General features: G+C 37.6%; 1 protein-coding gene across 5 annotated transcripts in view; it reads right to left on the bottom strand.

Annotated features, from left to right (window-relative positions):
- gapvd1 (GTPase activating protein and VPS9 domains 1) overlaps positions 1 to 20,837 on the bottom strand; it is a 68,149-nt gene that overhangs the window by 6,864 nt on the left and 40,448 nt on the right. For 2 of the 5 annotated variants that reach the window (XM_036578617.1, XM_036578620.1), the window contains 11 exons: positions 18,210 to 18,347; positions 15,303 to 15,437; positions 13,409 to 13,528; positions 13,039 to 13,116; positions 8,623 to 8,972; positions 8,230 to 8,317; positions 7,874 to 7,906; positions 7,282 to 7,353; positions 4,688 to 4,822; positions 1,837 to 1,963; positions 1,508 to 1,620 (listed from right to left, as the gene is read on the bottom strand). In XM_036578617.1, coding sequence (XP_036434510.1) covers positions 1,508 to 1,620; positions 1,837 to 1,963; positions 4,688 to 4,822; positions 7,282 to 7,353; positions 7,874 to 7,906; positions 8,230 to 8,317; positions 8,623 to 8,972; positions 13,039 to 13,116; positions 13,409 to 13,528; positions 15,303 to 15,437; positions 18,210 to 18,347 — 1,389 coding nt within the window. The remainder of the gene's footprint in view (positions 1 to 1,507; positions 1,621 to 1,836; positions 1,964 to 4,687; positions 4,823 to 7,281; positions 7,354 to 7,873; positions 7,907 to 8,229; positions 8,318 to 8,622; positions 8,973 to 13,038; positions 13,117 to 13,408; positions 13,529 to 15,302; positions 15,438 to 18,209; positions 18,348 to 20,837) is intronic. The other 3 variants (XM_036578619.1, XM_036578621.1, XM_036578618.1) reach the window with 2 other exon arrangements.

Raw genomic sequence — 20,837 nt, 5'->3', positions numbered from 1 at the left:
TTCTTACATTTTGTATCAAGAATAAACTGAAACACATACCTTGTGTTTTCAAATGCACTAATTAATAGTGAATACTGTAATTAATTAATAGTATGCTGATTTCTATTAGTTGTTTTTCAAATAACAAGGCAGTGACTACCATTGCAAATGTGACGTTTTAGTAGTATAATTTGAGTGCATTATTTCTACTACACAGAAAAGACTTAAATAGAAGTCACAATGCATGGCTGATGGTCATTATGTACACAACTACTATTTGGAAGTTGTGGGGGGAAGTTGTTTTTAGTACAGATAAACAGAAATCAAATACAAATGGTTGATTATTGTCAGAGAGCTATAAACGTGTAGAAAATCTGATATCAACCCCAGAGAAATAAGTTAATACAAAAAGAGTAACTGCAGGCATGATGTTACATGATTGCAAATTTGAAGACATAGCACAACACTACATCATAATTTAGGAGAGCTTTACAGTTTGCTTTTATCTTTGTCTTCTGGTAGTTTTCGAGAGAGGTTATTATATAGTATCCATAGACTAACAAAGTTCCAAGTAGGGCTGCAAACAATGATAACATAATCGATTAATCAGTTTATTATGGCTTTGATTAATCAACTAATTGGGAAAAGAAAAAGTACAGCTATTAGTCCAGCAGAAAACGTTCATGTAGGATATAACATATCTTCGGCACTGCCTTTTAAAAAACGCTACTGTAATCAGTGTGAAAGGTGCACAAATAAAAAATGACTCGTGAACAAATTTTACATTCACAGTACCATAGAAGTAGTTTGATTCTATAAAAGCTTTGCATTGCTATTATAATTTCTTCCCTAACAATAAAGCAAAGATAAACTAATCAGCTGTGTGGTCAGTAACATTATTATCAAATCTCATATTACCAAGCACACAGAATAAGCTATATCAGACATGCAATATCTTCAAGCATGGTGATTACATGTAAAACAGCAATAAACATGCATGTGATGTCAGCCTTTTTAAGAACATCCATCCACATAAAACACAGGAAACAGTTTAAAAATCTCCAACTTGGAGAGCATTTACCATAAACTCAGGTTTCAGTGACCTAAAACACCATCCGTATCAATGTGGCGAAGGAAGTCTGAGTGCATTAACGCACAAACACACTGCTAACAGATAAACGTAGTTTAGTCACACAGTTTAAATGAAAATGCAGCTCATCCCTTTAGCCAACTCTTTATTTTGCTAAAATGGAATGCAACTGAAAAGCAGACAACAACGGGCTATTTTTAACTTTTGACCATAGTTTTACTATGATTTAAGCAGTTACTGATCATGCTGAGGTTTTGCCATTTTGTGTCTGCTCACCCTTGACTGTCATACTGCCGTCCCAGGTGAGATCTGTTTTACACAATTTACAGAAACCTGTCTTTTTAGATGAAGTTAAAGTGAAGTGTTCCCATATTTTTAATGTATTTGCTGATTCTAAATTTAAGTGTCAGCTCTAGAGTGTGTGACTGTAATATATACCCTCAGGGTCTGTATGATCAGGGAGGCCATTCCGTGTAGTTACAGGAGGTATAATAGGAAAAACAACAGAATCTGCAGAGCACAGAGCCAACCGTAATTTCTTCTTAGCATCACTGCAGAGAAGAGAGAGAGGAGAGAGAGAGAGAGAGAGAGAGAGAGAGAAACACACATACTAAGGTAAGCTACTTCCTAAAACAAAACTACACTAACACCATCTCAGTGATAAATCTTAGTGTTGAACAAGTATAAAGGTGCAAGACAAGCCTTATATGCTTAAATCTGAAAGGAATACATAACTAAAGGGACCAAAAGATGAACGTTAGCCAGACCTGAAGGAGAACTTGTCCTGAGGTTGCGCTGTCTGACTGGCAGAGTCTGGCAGGTCATCTGTAGAGATGTTCTGCAGGCCCTCTTCTCTAGGGGAGTCATGTTCATTTTCACCCTCTCTACACACATCTGTAAAACACATTTATACATGGCACAATCAGGAAAATTGTTAAGGATTAGATTAAAAGCACACATGTACCCGACAAAGCTAAAATGATTATTTTAAAAAAGCAACATTATACGTGTTACCCCATAATGCTTTCTGTATTCTTTTTTTGTGAACAACCTTTTTATTTTTAATAATAAACAGAAAATAAGATGTACAATGACAACACAGACACAAATAAATGCTCTCCCCCGAACTCCCTCCCTCCCACCCCCAGTTGGAAATCCAACAAAATTGACACAGAAACAAAAGCTAAACACCATAAATCAAAGATAGCTTAGTATATATGTCTATATATAGATACACACACATCTATGCCAGCATACCTTTACTAACAAAAAAAATACCAATTATATATATATATATATATATATATATATATAGCTGGAGTTAACAGAGTGATGAGAGATTAATCTGATGTCCTGTCCCTTTATTCATGCATAGTAGTTCACTAATGTTACCAGCTATATTATCCCATATTTGGATTGTCAAAGCCTTAACATTACGAATTCTAGCAGTAGAGAGCTCCATCATAACTATTTCATGAAAGTAAAATAACCACTTCCTACTACACAATATGAGGAGGCAACGCTTTCTGTATTGTTGAAAAGTGACCTGGAATGCTGAACTGATTTCTAATGCTTGTGAAATCCCAACCATTTTTCAAGAAACATGACTAAAAAATGCATGGCTTTTTCGACAGAAAACAAAGTCTGTGATTTGATGCATTGTGTGACTGCACTGTACTCTTGCAAATATGCACTTGCAGATTTGCCCTTGTTTGATCACTGGACTTCATCTCTGGTGACACTTGAATCAGCAGCAGGGACTGAGCAACTCATACCTAGCTTCTACTATTTCTGGATGCAAAAGAGTCCTTCATTACAACGCTACATTAAAAGGGAAATATTCTGATTTTGCTACTATAAAAGAGAATTCTGTCGATTTTGCAATATTTATGCATAATTGTGGCAAAATTATTGACATGTAAGCAAAGTAAAAAAGGTAATTTTTTTCACAGTGGTGGTGATGGGAATCAGAGGTTGCAATGTGTAAGATAAGATAAGATAAGATAATCCTTTATTAATCCCACAACGGGGAAATTTGCGGTGTTACAGCAGCACAGAAGACAGAGCAGCAGGAAATATACAAACAATATATAAAATAGAATAAACAATAAAAATATAAAGATATATGTATATGTACAAAAATTACAAGAAAAATATACAAAGTATTAAATTTAAATTTAGAAATGTAGAAAATGTATGTACTGTAGTGAGTATTGCACAGTGAATAAAATAGCAAATAAATAAACAGTAATAAATGGAGAAATACAACATATATTTGTTTGCTACCCAAAACAGACAGTAAATCCACAAGTCTTCTGTTCTATAGGCAATGTTGGGAAACAGTGGTAAAAACAGTATCTTTCCTAATGATGTCCCAAATGTACTTCTCCCTTCTGCATGTATTCCATGTATTTTTTATTTTTATTTTTTTTCCAAAGTCAGGCCATGGCATCTCACCATGATGTTTCTCGTTTTGGTAATCTTTTCCTATTTATTTTAGGCAAACAGAAAAGAAGTTTCCAAGACTGTAAGGTTGATGTAATACTAAAAAAAAAAATCATTGTTTCTGGTGATGTCAATGTTTCATCTCTTGTTCTTGAAAAAGCGTCTTTACAAATAGCCAACCATGACAACACAGACATTCGATTTTAGTAGGTAGGGGACGGCATCTGCTGCACTGAAACTACCAATTTACATCTACCCTGCACTGCTCTGCTTCTGCATCAAATAGTTCAGTCTCTCTCCCTTTGGGTTCTCTCTCCATCAAGCCACTAGAAAGTCCATATGCTTGTCAAATTCAGTAAACTAATATGTAACTATAAACTATAAACAACAGTGTAAGCTCCTGCTCACATAAGCCATGTTGAATGGCTGTACATATAGGCTAGTAAAGACAACACATGAGTCTCATCTTAAAATGCAGATTATACCAAAACACAGAAATAAATTGTTCTAAATTGTTAAATTACAGTCTACTTAACAATTTAGCTTTTTTTCCCTCCCAACATAACTTTTGTGATTGTGGCCAAATAGTTTCATTTTTGTGGTTGTGGCCAGAGTTTCATTTTTACTTAATCAGTCTGCCTCTATCTAGATGTTTTGTATAATTAAGGCTCGAAGACAGATGTTGATGAGTTCGGGTAAGGTTTCCTTCTGACGACTATCATGCACATCATTTTTGTGCAAGCAGTGTTGCACAGCATAATGGTGGACCACCACTTGTTTTGCTTTTCTAGTCAGCATATGAGTAGTTTCATCACAGAGTTTTTTGGGTCTTCCAGATCTTGCCTTGACTTCCACAAATTCACTTACCTGCCATTTCTTAATGACATTTGAGTAAATTATGTGCTGAAAGTGCTCACCTTCCCTGCTTTGTACGCATCATTTTACTTAAATTATTTCAGGTTTTCAATGTTTACTCTTTTTTATTTATTTTTTCAGTTTCAGCTTACAAAAAAATACTAAAAATAGACTGTCACACTCACAAGTGCCACTGCTGTGGTTTTATGCCTTATTTTTGCTTGGGTTGTGACCACAAAAATAGGGCCCTTAATGTTACTAGGAAGTAATAAACAGTTATTAAATGCAGCAGTGACTTTTTCAGTCAAACTATCTTACCTTGTCCATCATAGGCCGCAGCTGTTGCCCCTTCACTAGGGCTAGTTCTCTTGATGTTCCGATATTTATCCAATATGTCCTCTGCTGCTTGAGCATGACAGCCATGCCTTGGTAATGAAGGCTCATCTGATGTACCTACCACACACCAACACAAAGCCAAATTGTATCAGGTCATAATATTAATTACAAAAGCCACATTTAATTTGAATGGTAAAGGCTGAGTTTAAAACTGATATACAGAGAAAATTGCAGTAAATTATGCTGTTTTATTATCTACCATTACACTGCAGCTACAGCTATAGTTTAAACAACACTGCACAAACTGTCAAATAGCCTTTTCTTCAAATGCATTGCTCAAAAGGCCTTTGATATAACAAAATCAAGAAATACTTCAGACCATTTTTAAAATTGGGTATGTATACAATGCTGTGTAACACGTTTAGGCATTATTTTAACATTAATTATAATTTCATAGCAATTTTGCTGGTGCTACTTTTAATACAGGTACTTGCGCCCACTTCGTGTGTCAGCATCAGCTAATTTATAATTTATATGCAATCAATTTATAAGCAATATGGCACCACTGATGTCATTTTTCCTCCATATGTGCGTGCGTGTGTGTGTATATTATATGTGTACGTATATATATATATATATATACACACACACACACACACACACACACACATACATATATACATATACATACATATATACATATACATATATATACATATATATATATATATATCTTAAAATCCACAATCAAATATTGAGTATCAAAATGTCATCAAAAATATGTTACAATACAAATAGTAAGAATTAAATCAAACTTAATTTCTCAAAAAGATTATCTCGCATTTTCACCCATTCGGATATACATTTATTACTCATTTTGCCAGTTTTTGTTTTAATTTTTTTTCTATTTCTTCATTTTGCTGAAATGTATTTTGCTTCTGGAATCGCTCTTTTGCTTCTGACTTTTGGCACTTTTTAACAGGGGGGCAGGTCTTAGAAAAGGGCATTCACCTGAACTCTCTATTGGTTAACTGATTTGGAGTGACAGGTCTTCTAAACGCGTAACCACTTGGCATGAACCACCCCCCAGCATGGCGGAACACACAGTACTCAGTGGTGCTGTGGGTCCAACGTTGTACTGGCATATCTGATATTATAAGCAGTGTGTACTGTGTCATATTCTTTTTGAATTATTAATGTAACACATGTTAATGGGTAACGTGTGTTTGTTTGGGCATTGACGAACGTAAACATCTGTTGTTTATGAATAAACAAAACTGTATCATCTTTCAAGTGTTGCAGCTGCTAGCACTAGCTAGCCTAGCAGTGTCCTCTTGGGAAAACAAGGCGAGCCATACTGGTAATGAAACTAAAGTTAGTTCACTGTATTAATGTGATTTGGAGCAGCACATTCTGTAAACTGGCATGCTGAAATATGAAGCCAGTTTCAGTGACTGACAGGGAGGCGCTCTATGGGTAGAAACATGAAGAGTGACATAACAGGCTTCATAACTCATTATAATGTATCGCCAACCATGACATACTGACTTTATTCCCTTTTGTAGTGATTAAACGTTACCCATCTATCAACAACCCAACACACCTGACCAGCTCATGAAGGGCTTGGTAAACAGCTGCAAAGCTCGCCTAGTTCACCCTTTTGTGTAAACTGCTAGGCTAGTTAGCGCTAGCAGCTGCAAATCAGAAATGCTACAGCTTCATTCAAAGTTTACCTAATACACTTCAATTTTCCAAATTATGTGTATTTTACACAGCTTGACACAGGATCCTGAGTGTGTTACAATAATGCATATGACAAACATTGCTCATAACGTTGGAAATATCTGCGCAATCCTCTTGGTCAATACTACACTCTGAGTCAGATCACAGCTCTCAAGAGTGAGCGTGGCTACGTGTTCTGAAGACCTGTCACTCCAAATCAGTTGATCAGTAGAGAGTGCAGGTGTACGCCCTCTTGTAATACCTGTTAAAAAAGTGCTAAAAGTCAGACGCAAAAGAGTGATTCCAGAAACAAAACATTTATCAGCAAAACTAGCAAATACAGAAAAAATTAAAGCAAAAACTGGCAAAATGAGCAATGCATTATCCGAATGAGAGAAAATCAGTAGTAACCTTTATGAAAAATTTTGATCTGATTCTCATTATTTATACTTGCAACATATTAACATTTTGATACTTAATATTTTGCTTGTAGGCTTTATACATTTATTTGACATTAAATTAACTCCATAGTCCTGAACATATGTCAAAGGCAGAATGAAAAGTTTAGTTGAAAAGGTGGTCTTTAAAAGAACTAAATTTTCAGAAATTTAACTGCTTTCAGAAAATTTACATCACTTACATGACAATGCTGCTGAAGATTTAGATATGGCACTGCCCATTTAAAAAGACAGCTTCTCTGAGGTAGCTAAAGTCAGAATTACATGAAACGGTAGCTGTCTGATAGTTTGGATTATTACTTACTGGACTATTACTATTAGAAAGCAGTATGAAAGTCATGCACCAAGTTTGTAAACAAGAATGAGCCAGAAAGGTGGAAATAAACAGCAGCAGACCTAGAGGGACCCTCTCTGCTGCTAAATCGTCTTTTTCCTGCTTGTCCCGCTTTCGGAACGCTGCAATTGGTGCTGTAGAGAAAACAAAAAAAGTCAGTGCACAAATCAGTACTAAACCGCATCCATCCTGGCAAGTCCCCTTTTCTGAGCGCATTAACACTATCTACTAGGAGTCCACTCTGACAAAGAGAACATCCAAATAATGAATAATATAATCCTTTAGGCCTGCAGCAGAAAGAGAATATTAACAACATACGACTGCACAAGGAACTAGTATGTTTAGAATAAAGGTTGCAACGTTTGTTCTTTAAAATACCACTAACAAAAAAATACCAATTTGCTTAAATGTATTTTACATTAAAACAAAGTAGAGCCAAATGTACCTGAAACTGGTATCTACCATCACACAACGAATAAAAAGCAAAACAACTGCATGGATGAGGATGCAAAGCTTCACTGAGGCATGTCACAGCTCCAGCCATCACACAGTGGGACGAGGAGTGAATCTACAAAATCTAGAATGGGACTACTGTATATATGAAAGACTCAGCCTCTAGCTTACAATGCTAGCTCATGAGAGATACTGGGTTACCTGGGATTTCACTCTCTGCAGTCCAATAGAGCACTGTGTGAGGAACACAAACAGCAACAGATACAATTGGGCTTCACAGACAAACATTTGCCTCAGCCATGCTTGTTGCAAGTCAGTGGAAGAGACCATTAGACATACATTCTGTGTAAGAAAAATGAATTCATTTTGGAAGACCACTAGCCAAATAAAAAGGGACCGCAAATGTGACTGAAAATACAATACTTGTATTTAAGTACTGGATAAAAGTTTGTGTAAGTATGACGTGTGAAACAGTCTCCAATGTCAAATGTCTCCAATCAACCAAGACCAAGCTAGTTTATAAAAGTGACCCTGTCATTCATATAGCAACTTTTCACCTTTAGGAATGGCAGGAACAAAGCGTTTCTTCCACCAGGGTCTGTTTCTGTCAGATTTCTCATCATCACTGTCCTTTCTGTCTTCAGCCTGAACAAATATACAAAACCATTCAAGCAATTCAGTATATTATATTAGGAAAAAAGTGGAATTAACCATACATTCTTGAGCAAATTACAGACTTAACTGAAAATAGCTGAAACAAGGAGTTGAGTCACTACGAACTTCCAATACATGACTCAATTCAAAATAATTTGTAGGATAAGGATTTAAAGTTGTGAATTACAAACACAGTCCAATCTAAGAGAAAAAAAATATTAAACATAATAATGCTCTCTTAAAACTGAGGCGTGCAACAGAATCATGACAACATGGAAACATCCCGCCTTGCATACCTCTACTCGTAGTGAGTCTTTGCTCGGAGAGGCTGTGGGTCCTGTTGAATAGACGCCCACCTGGTCCCTCTCCTCCATCATGGTCCTGCGGTTTAGGCCTGGGTCACTGTTGGGTCTGCGTCCTGCAGATACTACATCCGTGCTGCGGCTTCTGACCAGACGCTCAGGGTACGAGTGCCTTTGCTTGGTGTGCTCCAGCTCAGACTGGGCCAGGTAGTGGGGTGCAAAGAGTGAGGGACGTGGCTCAGATGGTCCCATGGCACTGGTCTCTGGGATGGGGGGGTCTGGGGGAGGGTGAGGGGGCCTGGCGTAGTGCACCTTGGGTCTAACAATGGTGCTAGTGCATGAGCCTGTGAGCGAGAGTCAAAGTATTGCTTCAGCTTGCACACAGGTCTAATTCAGCACTTCCAAGTTCATCAGGAAAACTGCAAAGAGCTGTGGTAAAAAGAGGCATCTCATTTTGCTGCGTGAACTGGTTATTATTGGAAGTTTGTTGGAAATGTATTATTGGAAAATACTAGATTTTCCGGTGAAAGTTTAAGTTTACCCTACAAAAACACAAACGCTCATGAAAGCTAGTCATGTGAATACAAATTCACATGAACACAAATGCACAGAGAGGGTAGAAAAGTACAAGCAGCAAAAGTGAACATAGGTGTAAAAGCTGTCAAGGAGACAGACCCTAAGTGAAAGTTGGCCACCTGTTTCAAGGGTACAGCATCTCTATTGACTGCATTCCAATGGCAGCCCTGTGCCACAACCTCAGTGGGGATGGGCCACTGTGCCAAAACACCTGCAGTGAGGTCTAGCAACCTGTCATCCCCTTCACCTTGTGCCCCACACACAAACACATACACAAATATGCATGCACTCACATTTGCAGTCATTCTCTTAACACTATCAGATTAGCCAACCATTGGGACAAAATTTTACACTGGCTTTAGAGTAGACCTGTGTAAAGCATGACATTTTTCATATAAATATAAATATTAAATATAAATATAAATTTCATCTAAATATTTGCACAGTCTTTTTTCAATGTATGCAGCTTTTAAAGTACAAGCTAGCCTAAAGAAATATGTTTTTAATCTGTATTTAAAAAAACCTATTAAGTTTTCTTAACTAATAACATTCCAATATCGCAACTGTGCCACCATTTTGGTAGGCAGCTTCAAGTTCATTCAGCAGTGCTGTGGCGGTCTGTATTGAGATAAAGCTATAACCGATCCAGCATTTTTAAAGCGTATTAACTGATATATTTCAGAGTATTGCCTTGATTTTGTTTGATTTGTTGCTGTAGTGATAACCAATGAAAGCTGAAATCTAAATGGCTGAGATTTCCTGTTGCATTACTACTGGCCTGTCCAAAACCACATACTAGCACACTAAATAGTGTGTAAAAATAGCGCACATATCATTAGAAGTGTACTGATTAGCAGGTAAAGTACCGAAGTGTGTGGTTTGGGATGCGGCATTAGATTAGCCAGTGAGATGCGTTCAACAGCTGCTTTGCTATGCTGCACGTTAGCTGCTCATTAAAAATTTCCAAGTGAAAGCTTAAGGTATTTGTTCATTAAGGATGCATTTTTTGAGATAAATTAAAGCATTTATTACGGTAAGCTGATGTTGGCTTCGTGTTCGCCAACCTCCGTAATTTGTTTTATGTTTAAGGCTCCTCAGTGTAACTGCAGTACCATTTAGGATAGAACACAAAATTCAAATGAGAAGCTTTTGAAGAAGAAGCTTCAGCTTTATATTTTGTATGAGTTTACTATTTAACTCATACACAAATATGCTTTGGTAACCACCTTTATTAGTTTTTGTAAAATCTAACGAATTGGAATTTCCTGAACTCTGAAGATATGCAGACTATATGGACTCAGCCCACCAATCCAGCTAATCATCTCCTTGCAGTGTTTTCCGGAGACTGCATCTGAAATGTATACATGTTTTTCGTGGTCATTCTAAACTATTTTTCTTTTGGTCTTCAGGTACCTGCCTGCCAACATGGCGACGTAGTCTTATTGAATAATATGCAATCGAATAATATGAATAGGCGTTTCAAATTAAAACATCTATTACTTTTCTCTGGAATGCTATTCCACATTTTAGGAGCTACATAAGAAAATTAACTTGCAACAAATGGTGTTTGCAGTAAGCCTGAGCTGAACGATGTGGTGAACGACTGGCTATAATTCTTCAGCAAATCAGTAATATATGCCAGAGCAAGGCCGTTAGGAGCTTTTAATGTCTAAAGCAACACCTTGTAGTCAATGTGAAACCTAACAGCAAGCCAATGTAAACTGAATAAGACCAAGGTAATACGTTCAAACTTTCTTCTCCTGGTAAGTGCACAGGTGCACTAGATTCTGAACCAGTTAGAGCTTATTTAGAGAGAAATTGTAGTAGTATCTAGCATTTATAAAAGCATGTATTAATTTCTTAGCATTTTGTAGGGACAGCGTGTGTCTTATTTTGATTATACCAACAGGCATCCACTCCAATCACCATACATGTACTCTTCAGGTCCATTTGTCATATAGGTTAACTTTGTAGTTCTACTATTACAGATGGTAGCCCATCTGTTTTTCTGTACATTATGTTAGCCCCTGATGAAGATGCTTGAGCAACGGTACCCCCTTCGTGACTAAGGACTTTTTCCAGGCTAGAGAGAAGGGCCCCGCATCTCTTCCTGGGGTATCTAAATGACTCTACACAGAGATGTGGGGAGTTTTCCCCCCCTGCCAGCTGGGGAACTCCATGAGTGTGTGTGTGTGTGTGTGTGTGTGTGTGTGTGTGTGTGTGTGTGTTGTTTTATTTATTGTTAAGAAGCTTGTAAAGCGTCCTTTTAGTTTGGAAAACCTGGTTTTAAATGCATTACATTGTCACATGCAAAACGTATTATCATCACTATTATTATTATTATCATCATCATCATCATCATCAGAATTTTAGTGGCAAATGGGAGGTTGATGGTAGCTTGCTGATTTATCTTTAACATTGTTACCTTTTATTTATTTATTTATTTTTTTAAACACAAGAAGTCCAAGAACAGGTCAGCAAAAATATGATAATGCAGCAGTAACAAGAGGCTCATGGTAGTTGAGGGAAGGACTAAATTTGAATTTGATTGAGGGAAGGACTTAATTTGTAAGCAGGTCCTAAAACATTCTAAGTAACATAAACCGGTGCAGAATAGAAATATATGTGACGCTTAATGGGTCATGATCAATCTGCACATGAACACAGAAATTTCCTACAATTATGGCCTTACCAGTAGACAGAACTAGGTTATATAAAGTTTCAGAACATGGTCCATGATCTATATTTTGTAACAAGTGTGTACAAGTTTTGCTTTTTTGGGAGTTGGTGAACTAGTAACATTTACAACCAGCAATTCAAAAGACTTGAACTGATAATGCATTTTATCAGCAATACCAAATGCCTCATAACACCCCCGCCCCAGCCATGTGCATGAGGATTATGCTTATAACTAAATCCAGGTGGAGTGCATTCATTTAAAAACCCATCATCACATGGTTTAAGTCATGTTTCAGTTAAACAGAGAAAACTAAAAATACTGTCCTTGAAAAATGATATACAATCAAAGCCTTCTGACTGAGATGTCTACAAACATTAACCACTGTAACCCAATAAAACCTCTAAAATCAGTAGCCAGTAAGTCAAGAAATTTCCGAGATTTCTGTAAGACCCATGTATTTACATGTATTTGCCTCAACTACACACTCAACTCACATTTTGCTTCAAGGTGACTTGTTTTCTAAGCTTGCAACTGTAGAACATAACTGCAGTCAAATAAATACAGTCAACTAAACTAACTGCGATCAATAATTGCTCAAAAAATTGCAACCAGACAATTATCTAAGAACTATGACAGGCCTACTATATAGTTAGACTGCAATGTTTGACAAAGCTGTCGGATATGAGAAGCAATAAATTATTACACTTGTGTGCCACTGACTGGATGCATCACCAGTACAGATTTTTTTTTTTGGATGTGTAAACAGAAATCCTGCTAACCTCTCCTTTAAGCAAATAAATAAAATTACCTATACAATTACAAAAGTAACTTTAACTACAGTGCAAATAATTATTATAATATTTATTTATTTATTTGTTTGTGTGTTGTGACCGTTGTGAGCTACACATATTTGGGCTATCAAGACAATTTGTTCCTTTCATTAAAGAATGAATCAAAGCATTAAGAAGCAGTTTTAGTCTGAATAATTTTTCCCCACTGGCAAGAGATGTGTTCTGATACTGTTAACCAAGCCAATACATTCATGTCATGTTATATGTCCACATTTTAAACAGCACAAAAATATTTTTAGCACTACACACCTATACACAACTTTAATACTGCCAAGAGCAGAGCAGGCTGGTGGTTGATATTACCTTCTCCAGAAGAAAGGGGATCAAACATGGCTAGCAGAGAATCTGCTTGAGCAGGGGCACAGGAAAGAGTGTGTGCTGCTGGAGACATGCAGAAAAGGAGAGGTAAACAGATAAAATGTGTTAACACCAGCCCAAAAAAAAGTCTCTGAAGTCCTTATAAACAGGATGATCTTTTACCTTGTGAGAGCATTCTATAGTGCTTGTATACTATTTCATCACTAAATTACCATCTATGGTCTCTGTACATAAACAGTTCCTTCAGAAACTCCACATAAGAAAAATCCTGACAACATGTTTAGTAATTATTTTAGACAGATGACAACTGTATTTTTCAACTGCATTCCTGTTAAATCAGTATGTGTGTTTGTACCATGTGTAGATTCCTCTCCATCAGGACTGGTCACAGAGTCTTTGCCTCCAAAGTCTGAGCTACATTCTGAACGCAGGTCCTCAATTTTGTTAGGGATGTCTTCAGATGTTGCACTGATACCTACACAAGTAACAAAACATTCACCAAAATCTAAAAGATAGCTCTACATATCAAAAAGAAAAAAGTTTCACTACTAATGCAAGAAAATAGAACCTTTTTTAAACTACATAGAGCACTTTTTGCTAAGGGTGTACGGCTGACCTACTATAATTGTCAGACTGGGGGGGGGGCGGTGGTACCACTTGCAATATCTTAAATGTAGCTTTTTAATTTTCAGTTTTCAGTGCAAAGGCAATGAATAACAAATCAAGCCATTTTAGCAAAACACTGCCTTCCTTGGACCTCCGACCTCGAATCGTTTTGAAAATGAATGAACGTTATTTAACTTGCCGCAAGACATGTCCTCTCTGCAGATAATGTAAACAAACAATATTCCTTAATATTACAATGTTTAATGAAATGGTACTGACTTTGCCAAGGTCTAACGCTCTGTTCAGTGAATTTTGTGATCTTATATTCTACACCAACTATTATTTTTTATTACAACGCTATTTTAATTTATTAATTTATTATTTTTTTATTTAAATTTACTTTACAAATACTTTTTGCATTTTGTATTTAAGATGATTTGTAAGAACGCACAGTCTAATGTAAGAATGAATGTTCTTAATAATTAATGAATTATTTTAAAATCATCTGAGACTTTTTATGCTCTCAAGGGATGTTAGGGACCTCTCTGCATTATTTTTTTGGCACTTTCAACATTCTGGAGGCAGCTTTCTATCGATATATCAGTCCTAATAGGAAAGAACATACATTTAACTCCAGATTTTTTAAAATATATTTTTACTTCATTTAATTTATTTGTCATTATGGCAGAGAAATCTACTGCAAGCTGCTTTTATAGCTGCAGAATTTTTATTAGTTAAATGCTGGAACCCCACATGTTTATTGTGTACGACATGTTTATTGACCCGACATGTTCGGGCCCTGACCTTACTCAGTATTGTTACTATGGACCTTTCAAAAGCTCCTATACATGAGGCCAAAGCTAGGACAATGGAAGGGTGGAATACTGACTTTGCGCAAGTGAAATTACTTATTTCCTCCCACTGAACTTTTATAAGTTATCATATTTTGCAGCATTATAAGCCCCTGTAGTGTAATTTACTTTATTTAACTGTCTACCAGGTGGGGTGAAGGGTAGGGGTCGGGATGGAAGGTTTATGGGTAAGACATTATCCTGTATTGATGGTGGTCAATTTCCTTTGTCGGGACAATAAACACAATTGTTCACAAAAAAAAATCTGAAACTTGTATAAGATCAGTGTGAGTTACCTTTTTCTAAATGTGTGTGTGAGATTTTCTGAGCCAAAGGAGTTGGTGAGTGAGCAATCTGAGAGGGTATAGGGACTCCAAAAAAATTCTCAGGGGAGCCCAGAGTGGGTGATAAAAGGAGAGAAATGGCAAGAACGAGCAAGGAAAGAAAGAAAATATGCCCCCTCTGCCTGAATCCTCCAAGAAAGGTTCACGAGAGCTACCTGTGAGCACTCTTGCACCAGGCCATTTGTCTTAATTTCCATTACTATGTCAGTGCTGGGGAGCCCCAACATAAAAAGAGCTGAAGAGGTGCAGCAGTGGCACTTAACTCTGAAGTGAGAAAATATGGGAACTGTGTTATGCAAACTGTTAATTTTCTTATACCTTTATTTTGTAATAAAGAATTGTTTCTGGCAAATAAGCACTGGAAGTAAACTCTGTGTTTGGTTGACTGAATGATGAGGATGTGATGAATGAAGAGAAAAAGCGGATGTGTATGTGTGTATGTGCATACCTGAGACAACACTTAGCCCTGGTGTGCTTGGTCGGGAGCTGACCTCTCTGACCTCAGTGTCATCTGAAGTGCTGCCCACCCCTGAGCAGCTCTCCAACTCCTGCAAACGTTCCTCCTGCTTTAAATCTGCAGTTTCTACAAAACATTTCACACACATCAACACTAAGCATTTTATGAAGCCTAAACAGATATATACAAACAGACTCCTGAAGGTTTCATTCCATACAAACCAAAGCATTTAAGATTCTATAACATGAAAACAGCAACATACAGCCATACCTCAAAACAAAAATTAAAATGCAATAATATTTTTTTTTGTTTGTATAATAGTACTAAAGTTTCATGTACACAGAAATTTGGAAACTTACTGATAAACTGATTGAAAACAAACTAATATGCTAAATGTGATGCAAAATGGTGTCAAAATGATAAATGAAATGTCATTTATCTTTTATGCATTAGCAATTTCCAATAATGCTTTTGAAATGTAATTATTGTTAGTGCCTAATCTTTTTGACATTGCATGTTATTGCCTACTGAGTTGATTCTGTGGCACAATGCATTTCCAGTAAATGGCATTTGTTTTCATAACTGTCTACCTGTTAGTCAGTCCAACAGGGAGGGCTAATTTACACTAAACAGAAAAGGTGCTTCATCCAACAGTGAATTAGGCATTTTGTTGATTGGATAAGCTGGTCTTTAACGTTATACATTCTCAGATGTAAGATTTTAGTGGAAAGCAACTGAGAATAAATTTTCAAGGTAAAAGGATCGGTCATTCTCATGTAAATACAGATTTACAAATAATGGCTTGGTATTTTATTTGCATTTCACATACTGTCCCAAGTTCATATTCTTAAGCTCAACAGACAAAAATGTAGTCACCTGTGTCTGAAACTTACCTAATAGCATGTAATACCTCCATGAGCACAAATAACAGCTGCGATTCGATTTGGCATGGAGGGGACAAGTTTTTAAATGTAGATGACATCAATGTTCAGCCACTCTTGCATCAAAGAATTGCACAGTTTGGCCAGATTTTGTGGATGCTTTCCTTAGCGTCTTATTGCTTGTTACAGGTAGTCCCACAGATTTTCAAGAGGATTCAAATCTGGGGATTTGCGAACGCGAGAATTGGTATCTTGGATTACAGGGATAGGAATGTTATGTTCCTCAGTAAGGTGATCAGCAAAAGGCAATACCTGATTGTCCAGCAGCTCAGTGTAGGCACTGTGGTTTAAATTTACTGTCACCTCAACCAAAGGATCCATTTCTGCATAGGTAAAACACCTCCAGAAAATCACAGAGCCTCCTCCAGCTTGAACCACACCTTGTACGTAGTCCTCACTGAAGTCTTCCTGAGGTTACGATGAACATAACGCCTACATCATTCACATACAGGCAGAAACAAGGCATCTGACCAGATAACACGTTTCCAGTCATGAACAGTCCAATTTTTTGTCTCTTTGGCCACTGTAACACTGTACAACTTTGTGAGCAGAAGTGAGCAAAGGCCTCTTGCACGCCACTCTGCTCCATATGTTCATGGTATACAGTTCCCTGCGGAGTGTTCTTTCAAAAATTGGTTGTGAAGGACCTGCATTGACTTCTAGAAGCAATTCTTACCTGGAAGCGAAGCGATTTTTATTGGAATTTTTGCCACTGGTAGATCCGTATGACCGTACGCTTCGATACACCAGCTACTTCCTTCACACTATGGCCTTTGACACGCCCAAATGCAATCACTCCTTTTTTTTTACCAATCATTAACATCTGCTTTGCGACCCATTTTCCACATGTCAACCGAGACATTCACTGCACTGTACCATCTCAATCTATGAGTCACGTTTCACACCTCGCAGGTGTTTATAGCCCGATCATCCTCGTGAAACACCACCTGCAGGATCCTAAAGTTACTACCACCTTAAACATGCAAGGTGACTAATTTTTGTCTGGGGAGCTTATTTTAGATTTCAATTTCATACTACTCTTGTTTAGTGCTTTACTGACTGAAATATTGGTCATTTGTCAACTGTGATATATATTAGTTGTTTCTTAAACTCAAACATCAATAAGGAGTTACCCAGAATGCTTTGAGGTTTTAGTTTCTGTCTATCACCTTTTAATTTTCTTACTTTACATCTGCAACTTCTCTTTATTGTAACAAAAGAAGTGCTTGTTTCAATAAATTACTCTCATGCCAATACACTCAAAAAACTTTTGTCAGTTCATTCTAAAACAAATAAATAAATACTTCCTATGGTAACAAGCAGTTTAACTGATTTTATTGAATAAATACTTTGAATGAAACATTACAAAGTAAAATAATACTTCAGATGACTAAGAGCGACTTTAAATCAATTCAATTTCACAGTGTACATTTACATATATATTTTTTTATCATAATGGTGTTGTGTACAAATTTAACAGTTTAGTTTGTATTGCTGTCATGGTCACAGGAGGTGCTTCATATGGGGTGCCTATATAAATCTCAAATTTTGTTTTGTATCTAAAAAAAACATGCAACCCAGGTGACACAGAAAGCATCAATAGTATACTGGTTACATGAAAAGTAGTCTTAAGAAAAGTAATTCCCAGCTTTCAGAAGTTCCAAAATAGCATTTACATTCAGTACAATTCCACCCTGTAATTGATGTGCCTCAAATACTGATTACCACGTGCAAAGGAAGAAGGCAGTAAATCTCACTTGGAATGTCTGCAATAACGTAAACTGCTAGAACATAACTAGCTTGTACTGGAAGCATGTTGCGGTGTCACACTACACCATCACTACACCTCACCTGCAGTTGTGTACGCTGCAATACCTCTGTTTCTCCAGGCAATGCTAAAGCCTGAAAGCCAAGGCCACATGAAGAGTGACTAATTTCCTTCTGAATGATCACTTACCTGAGTCACTGGGTAAAACCTCCACACTCCAGGCCTCACTTGTTGTCTCAGATATTGTAGACCCGTAGGGGTCCAAAAGAACGGAGCCAGGCCCTGGCAAACACAGTAGACTCCCCAGCATATTCTCAACAGCAGCCCCTGTGTAGAAAGAACACACCGAATGTGCATCAGCATTCATAAGGATCCAACTAAGACTCTAACCAGCAGGGAATAGGAAAGCCACTAAGAGTAGTTAAAGGTTAATGGCACCTCCTTATGACCCATCATGTGCATACATATGCACATGCACCCACAGTTGTCTAGGTCATGACTCTGAGGTGTAGAGTGAGCAGTGCATTACTCATATCCTTGTTACTCTCCCTACCAGTGTCCCACACACACGCTTCTCCCCAAAACTTTCACACCAGGTGCCATAAACTAACGAAGTAAAAGAACAGAAAGAGGTGCATGGAGTGGGTTATGAAAAAAGAGCTAACAAGTGCATGTGTATAATGGTCAGATGGAGACAGATGATGAGCACACTATGTGACATCAGTAGCACCTCTCAGCAGATCTCAGGACAAGCACAGTGTGTGTGTATATGTTTGGTTGGTGGTGGGGGTTTGTGGGGCAGCAGGAGAGCTTTCCCCTGCTGGCCATGTTTACAGTGAGTGAGGCAGGGGCTCTGGGCTGCTCATCTTTCAGGTGCATGATTAAATGAGTGGCACCCGCAGTAGTGCAACAATTAGAATTTCTGCCTCATTATCATGGTAATCTTATCAGTGGGATAATGAGGTATTAATGGATATTTAATGTGTATCTCATAAACCAATCCCTCAGAGAAAACACATAAGGAAATCGCTGTAAATTCACTTAATGATGGAAAAGTCCCCCAATGCCATATTCGGAGGTATGAAAAATGGAGGATGCAAATGAGAAGGAACCAAGGTCAATAAGACTGCAGGGACCATGTGAATGTGAGTGAGTGAGTGAGTGAGTGAGTGAGTGAGTGAGTGAGAGAGAGAGAGAGAGAGAGAAAGAAATACACAGAGAGAGAGAGAGAGAGAGAGAGAGAGAGAGAGAGAGAGAGAGAAAGAAATAGAGGGAGAGAGAGAGAGAGGGAGAGGGAGAGGGAGAGAGGGAGAGACAGAAACGGAGACAGAGAGACACCATGTGAATGTCAGAGAGTCAGTGAGGGTGTGTGTGTGTGTGTGTGAGTGTGAGAGAGAGGGAGAGACAGGAAGAGAGAGAGGGAGAGAGAGGGAGAGACAGGGAGAGAGAGAGGGAGAGAGACAGAAACAGACAGAGAGACAGAAGAAGAGAAAAGAGAAAGAAGGCAAGGAAGTACAAAGGGAGAACTGAGTTAAGTGTAGTAGTGGATAGTGGACTGGACATTTTACTTAAACGACTGAAAAAAGTCTTTATAACTTAAGCAAAGTTTATGGCAGATGCTGCAAATATGAGTGTCAGGAAAAGGGCAATAAATCACACATACATGGGTACTCTCAGAATGAGGATTACACTAAAAGAAACAAACTTCACTGAAACACACTGAATGTGTAAAATGGATTTATGGTACAATAAATGGCATAGGCTGAGAACAACACATTTCACAGGATACACATTTCTTCAAGCAAAAGGAATTTGCAAAAAACCGTGGAATTTGTGCAAAATTGTGTACGACACAGTGAAGCTATGTGGAAAAAAATGCAGTAAATCTCAGTTCAGTAGTACAGGCTGTATGAGGCACACTAGAGATAACAGTGGAAAAACAAGACGGAAACTTTTGAAATAAACATGTTAATAGGATTACAAACTGGGTAGTCTTTTGCGCAACTCATGGAAATGACTTGATTCAGTGGAAAAGATCTGCAGCAATCCTGGCCCTATTGGTTGCTCTAGCTTGGCGTCACTCACTGTGAGATAGAAGACTGAGGCCGATGACTTTATGGGCTCTTCTCATAATATGCTGCAGGTGGGTTTTGGACTTAGCAATAGTGTAGCCGAGACTTGAGGTAGAGATAGGCACCCACTCGAACACACTGCTTCCTGTTAGTCAACAAGATAACTTTTGCAGACAGACAGACTTGGCATAATTTCTGAAGGTTTGCTCAACAGTAAAACATTGTATTAAACTGCATTAAATGTTGATCTAAAATCAACAAACAAGCTTCTGGCATATGTGCACCTGAGGTTCAGATTTCGCAGAATGATGCGCAGGCCCATATTTACAGTCTTCAGGTAAGGGAAACTCAGATATTAAGGTCTGTAGTCACTGAGGTGGAATTTTTTTTTTTTTTCGAGACAGGTACAATAATGCAAGATATGAAGCAGTCGGGCACCATACATTGGGACAGTTACTATGTTTACATACAAGTCTAACTAAGTACTAGTCTAACTAATATCATATAAAACAGCACAGTTTGATTGTCATGGTCCGACTAAGGTTGATTAAACTTGGACGTGCACTGGCGGGGGGAGGGGTAAGTAGTCTTTTATACAACACATGTAAATTACTTGATCTGGTATAGTTTCATAGACTAAGAGACGTAGTCTAGCTATTGTGTGCAAGCAAACTTAGTGACTGGTTGAATATGCCTAAAGACCAGGGCAGGTTGCTTTGTGTGGCTGAAACTACACAATCAGATC

The sequence above is a fragment of the Colossoma macropomum genome, unplaced genomic scaffold (genome assembly GCF_904425465.1).
Source record: "Colossoma macropomum unplaced genomic scaffold, Colossoma_macropomum, whole genome shotgun sequence".
NCBI classification, from domain to species: Eukaryota; Metazoa; Chordata; class Actinopteri; order Characiformes; family Serrasalmidae; genus Colossoma; species Colossoma macropomum.
Note: the sequence above shows the minus strand (reverse complement) of the source record. Positions and strands in the feature narration are given on the sequence as shown.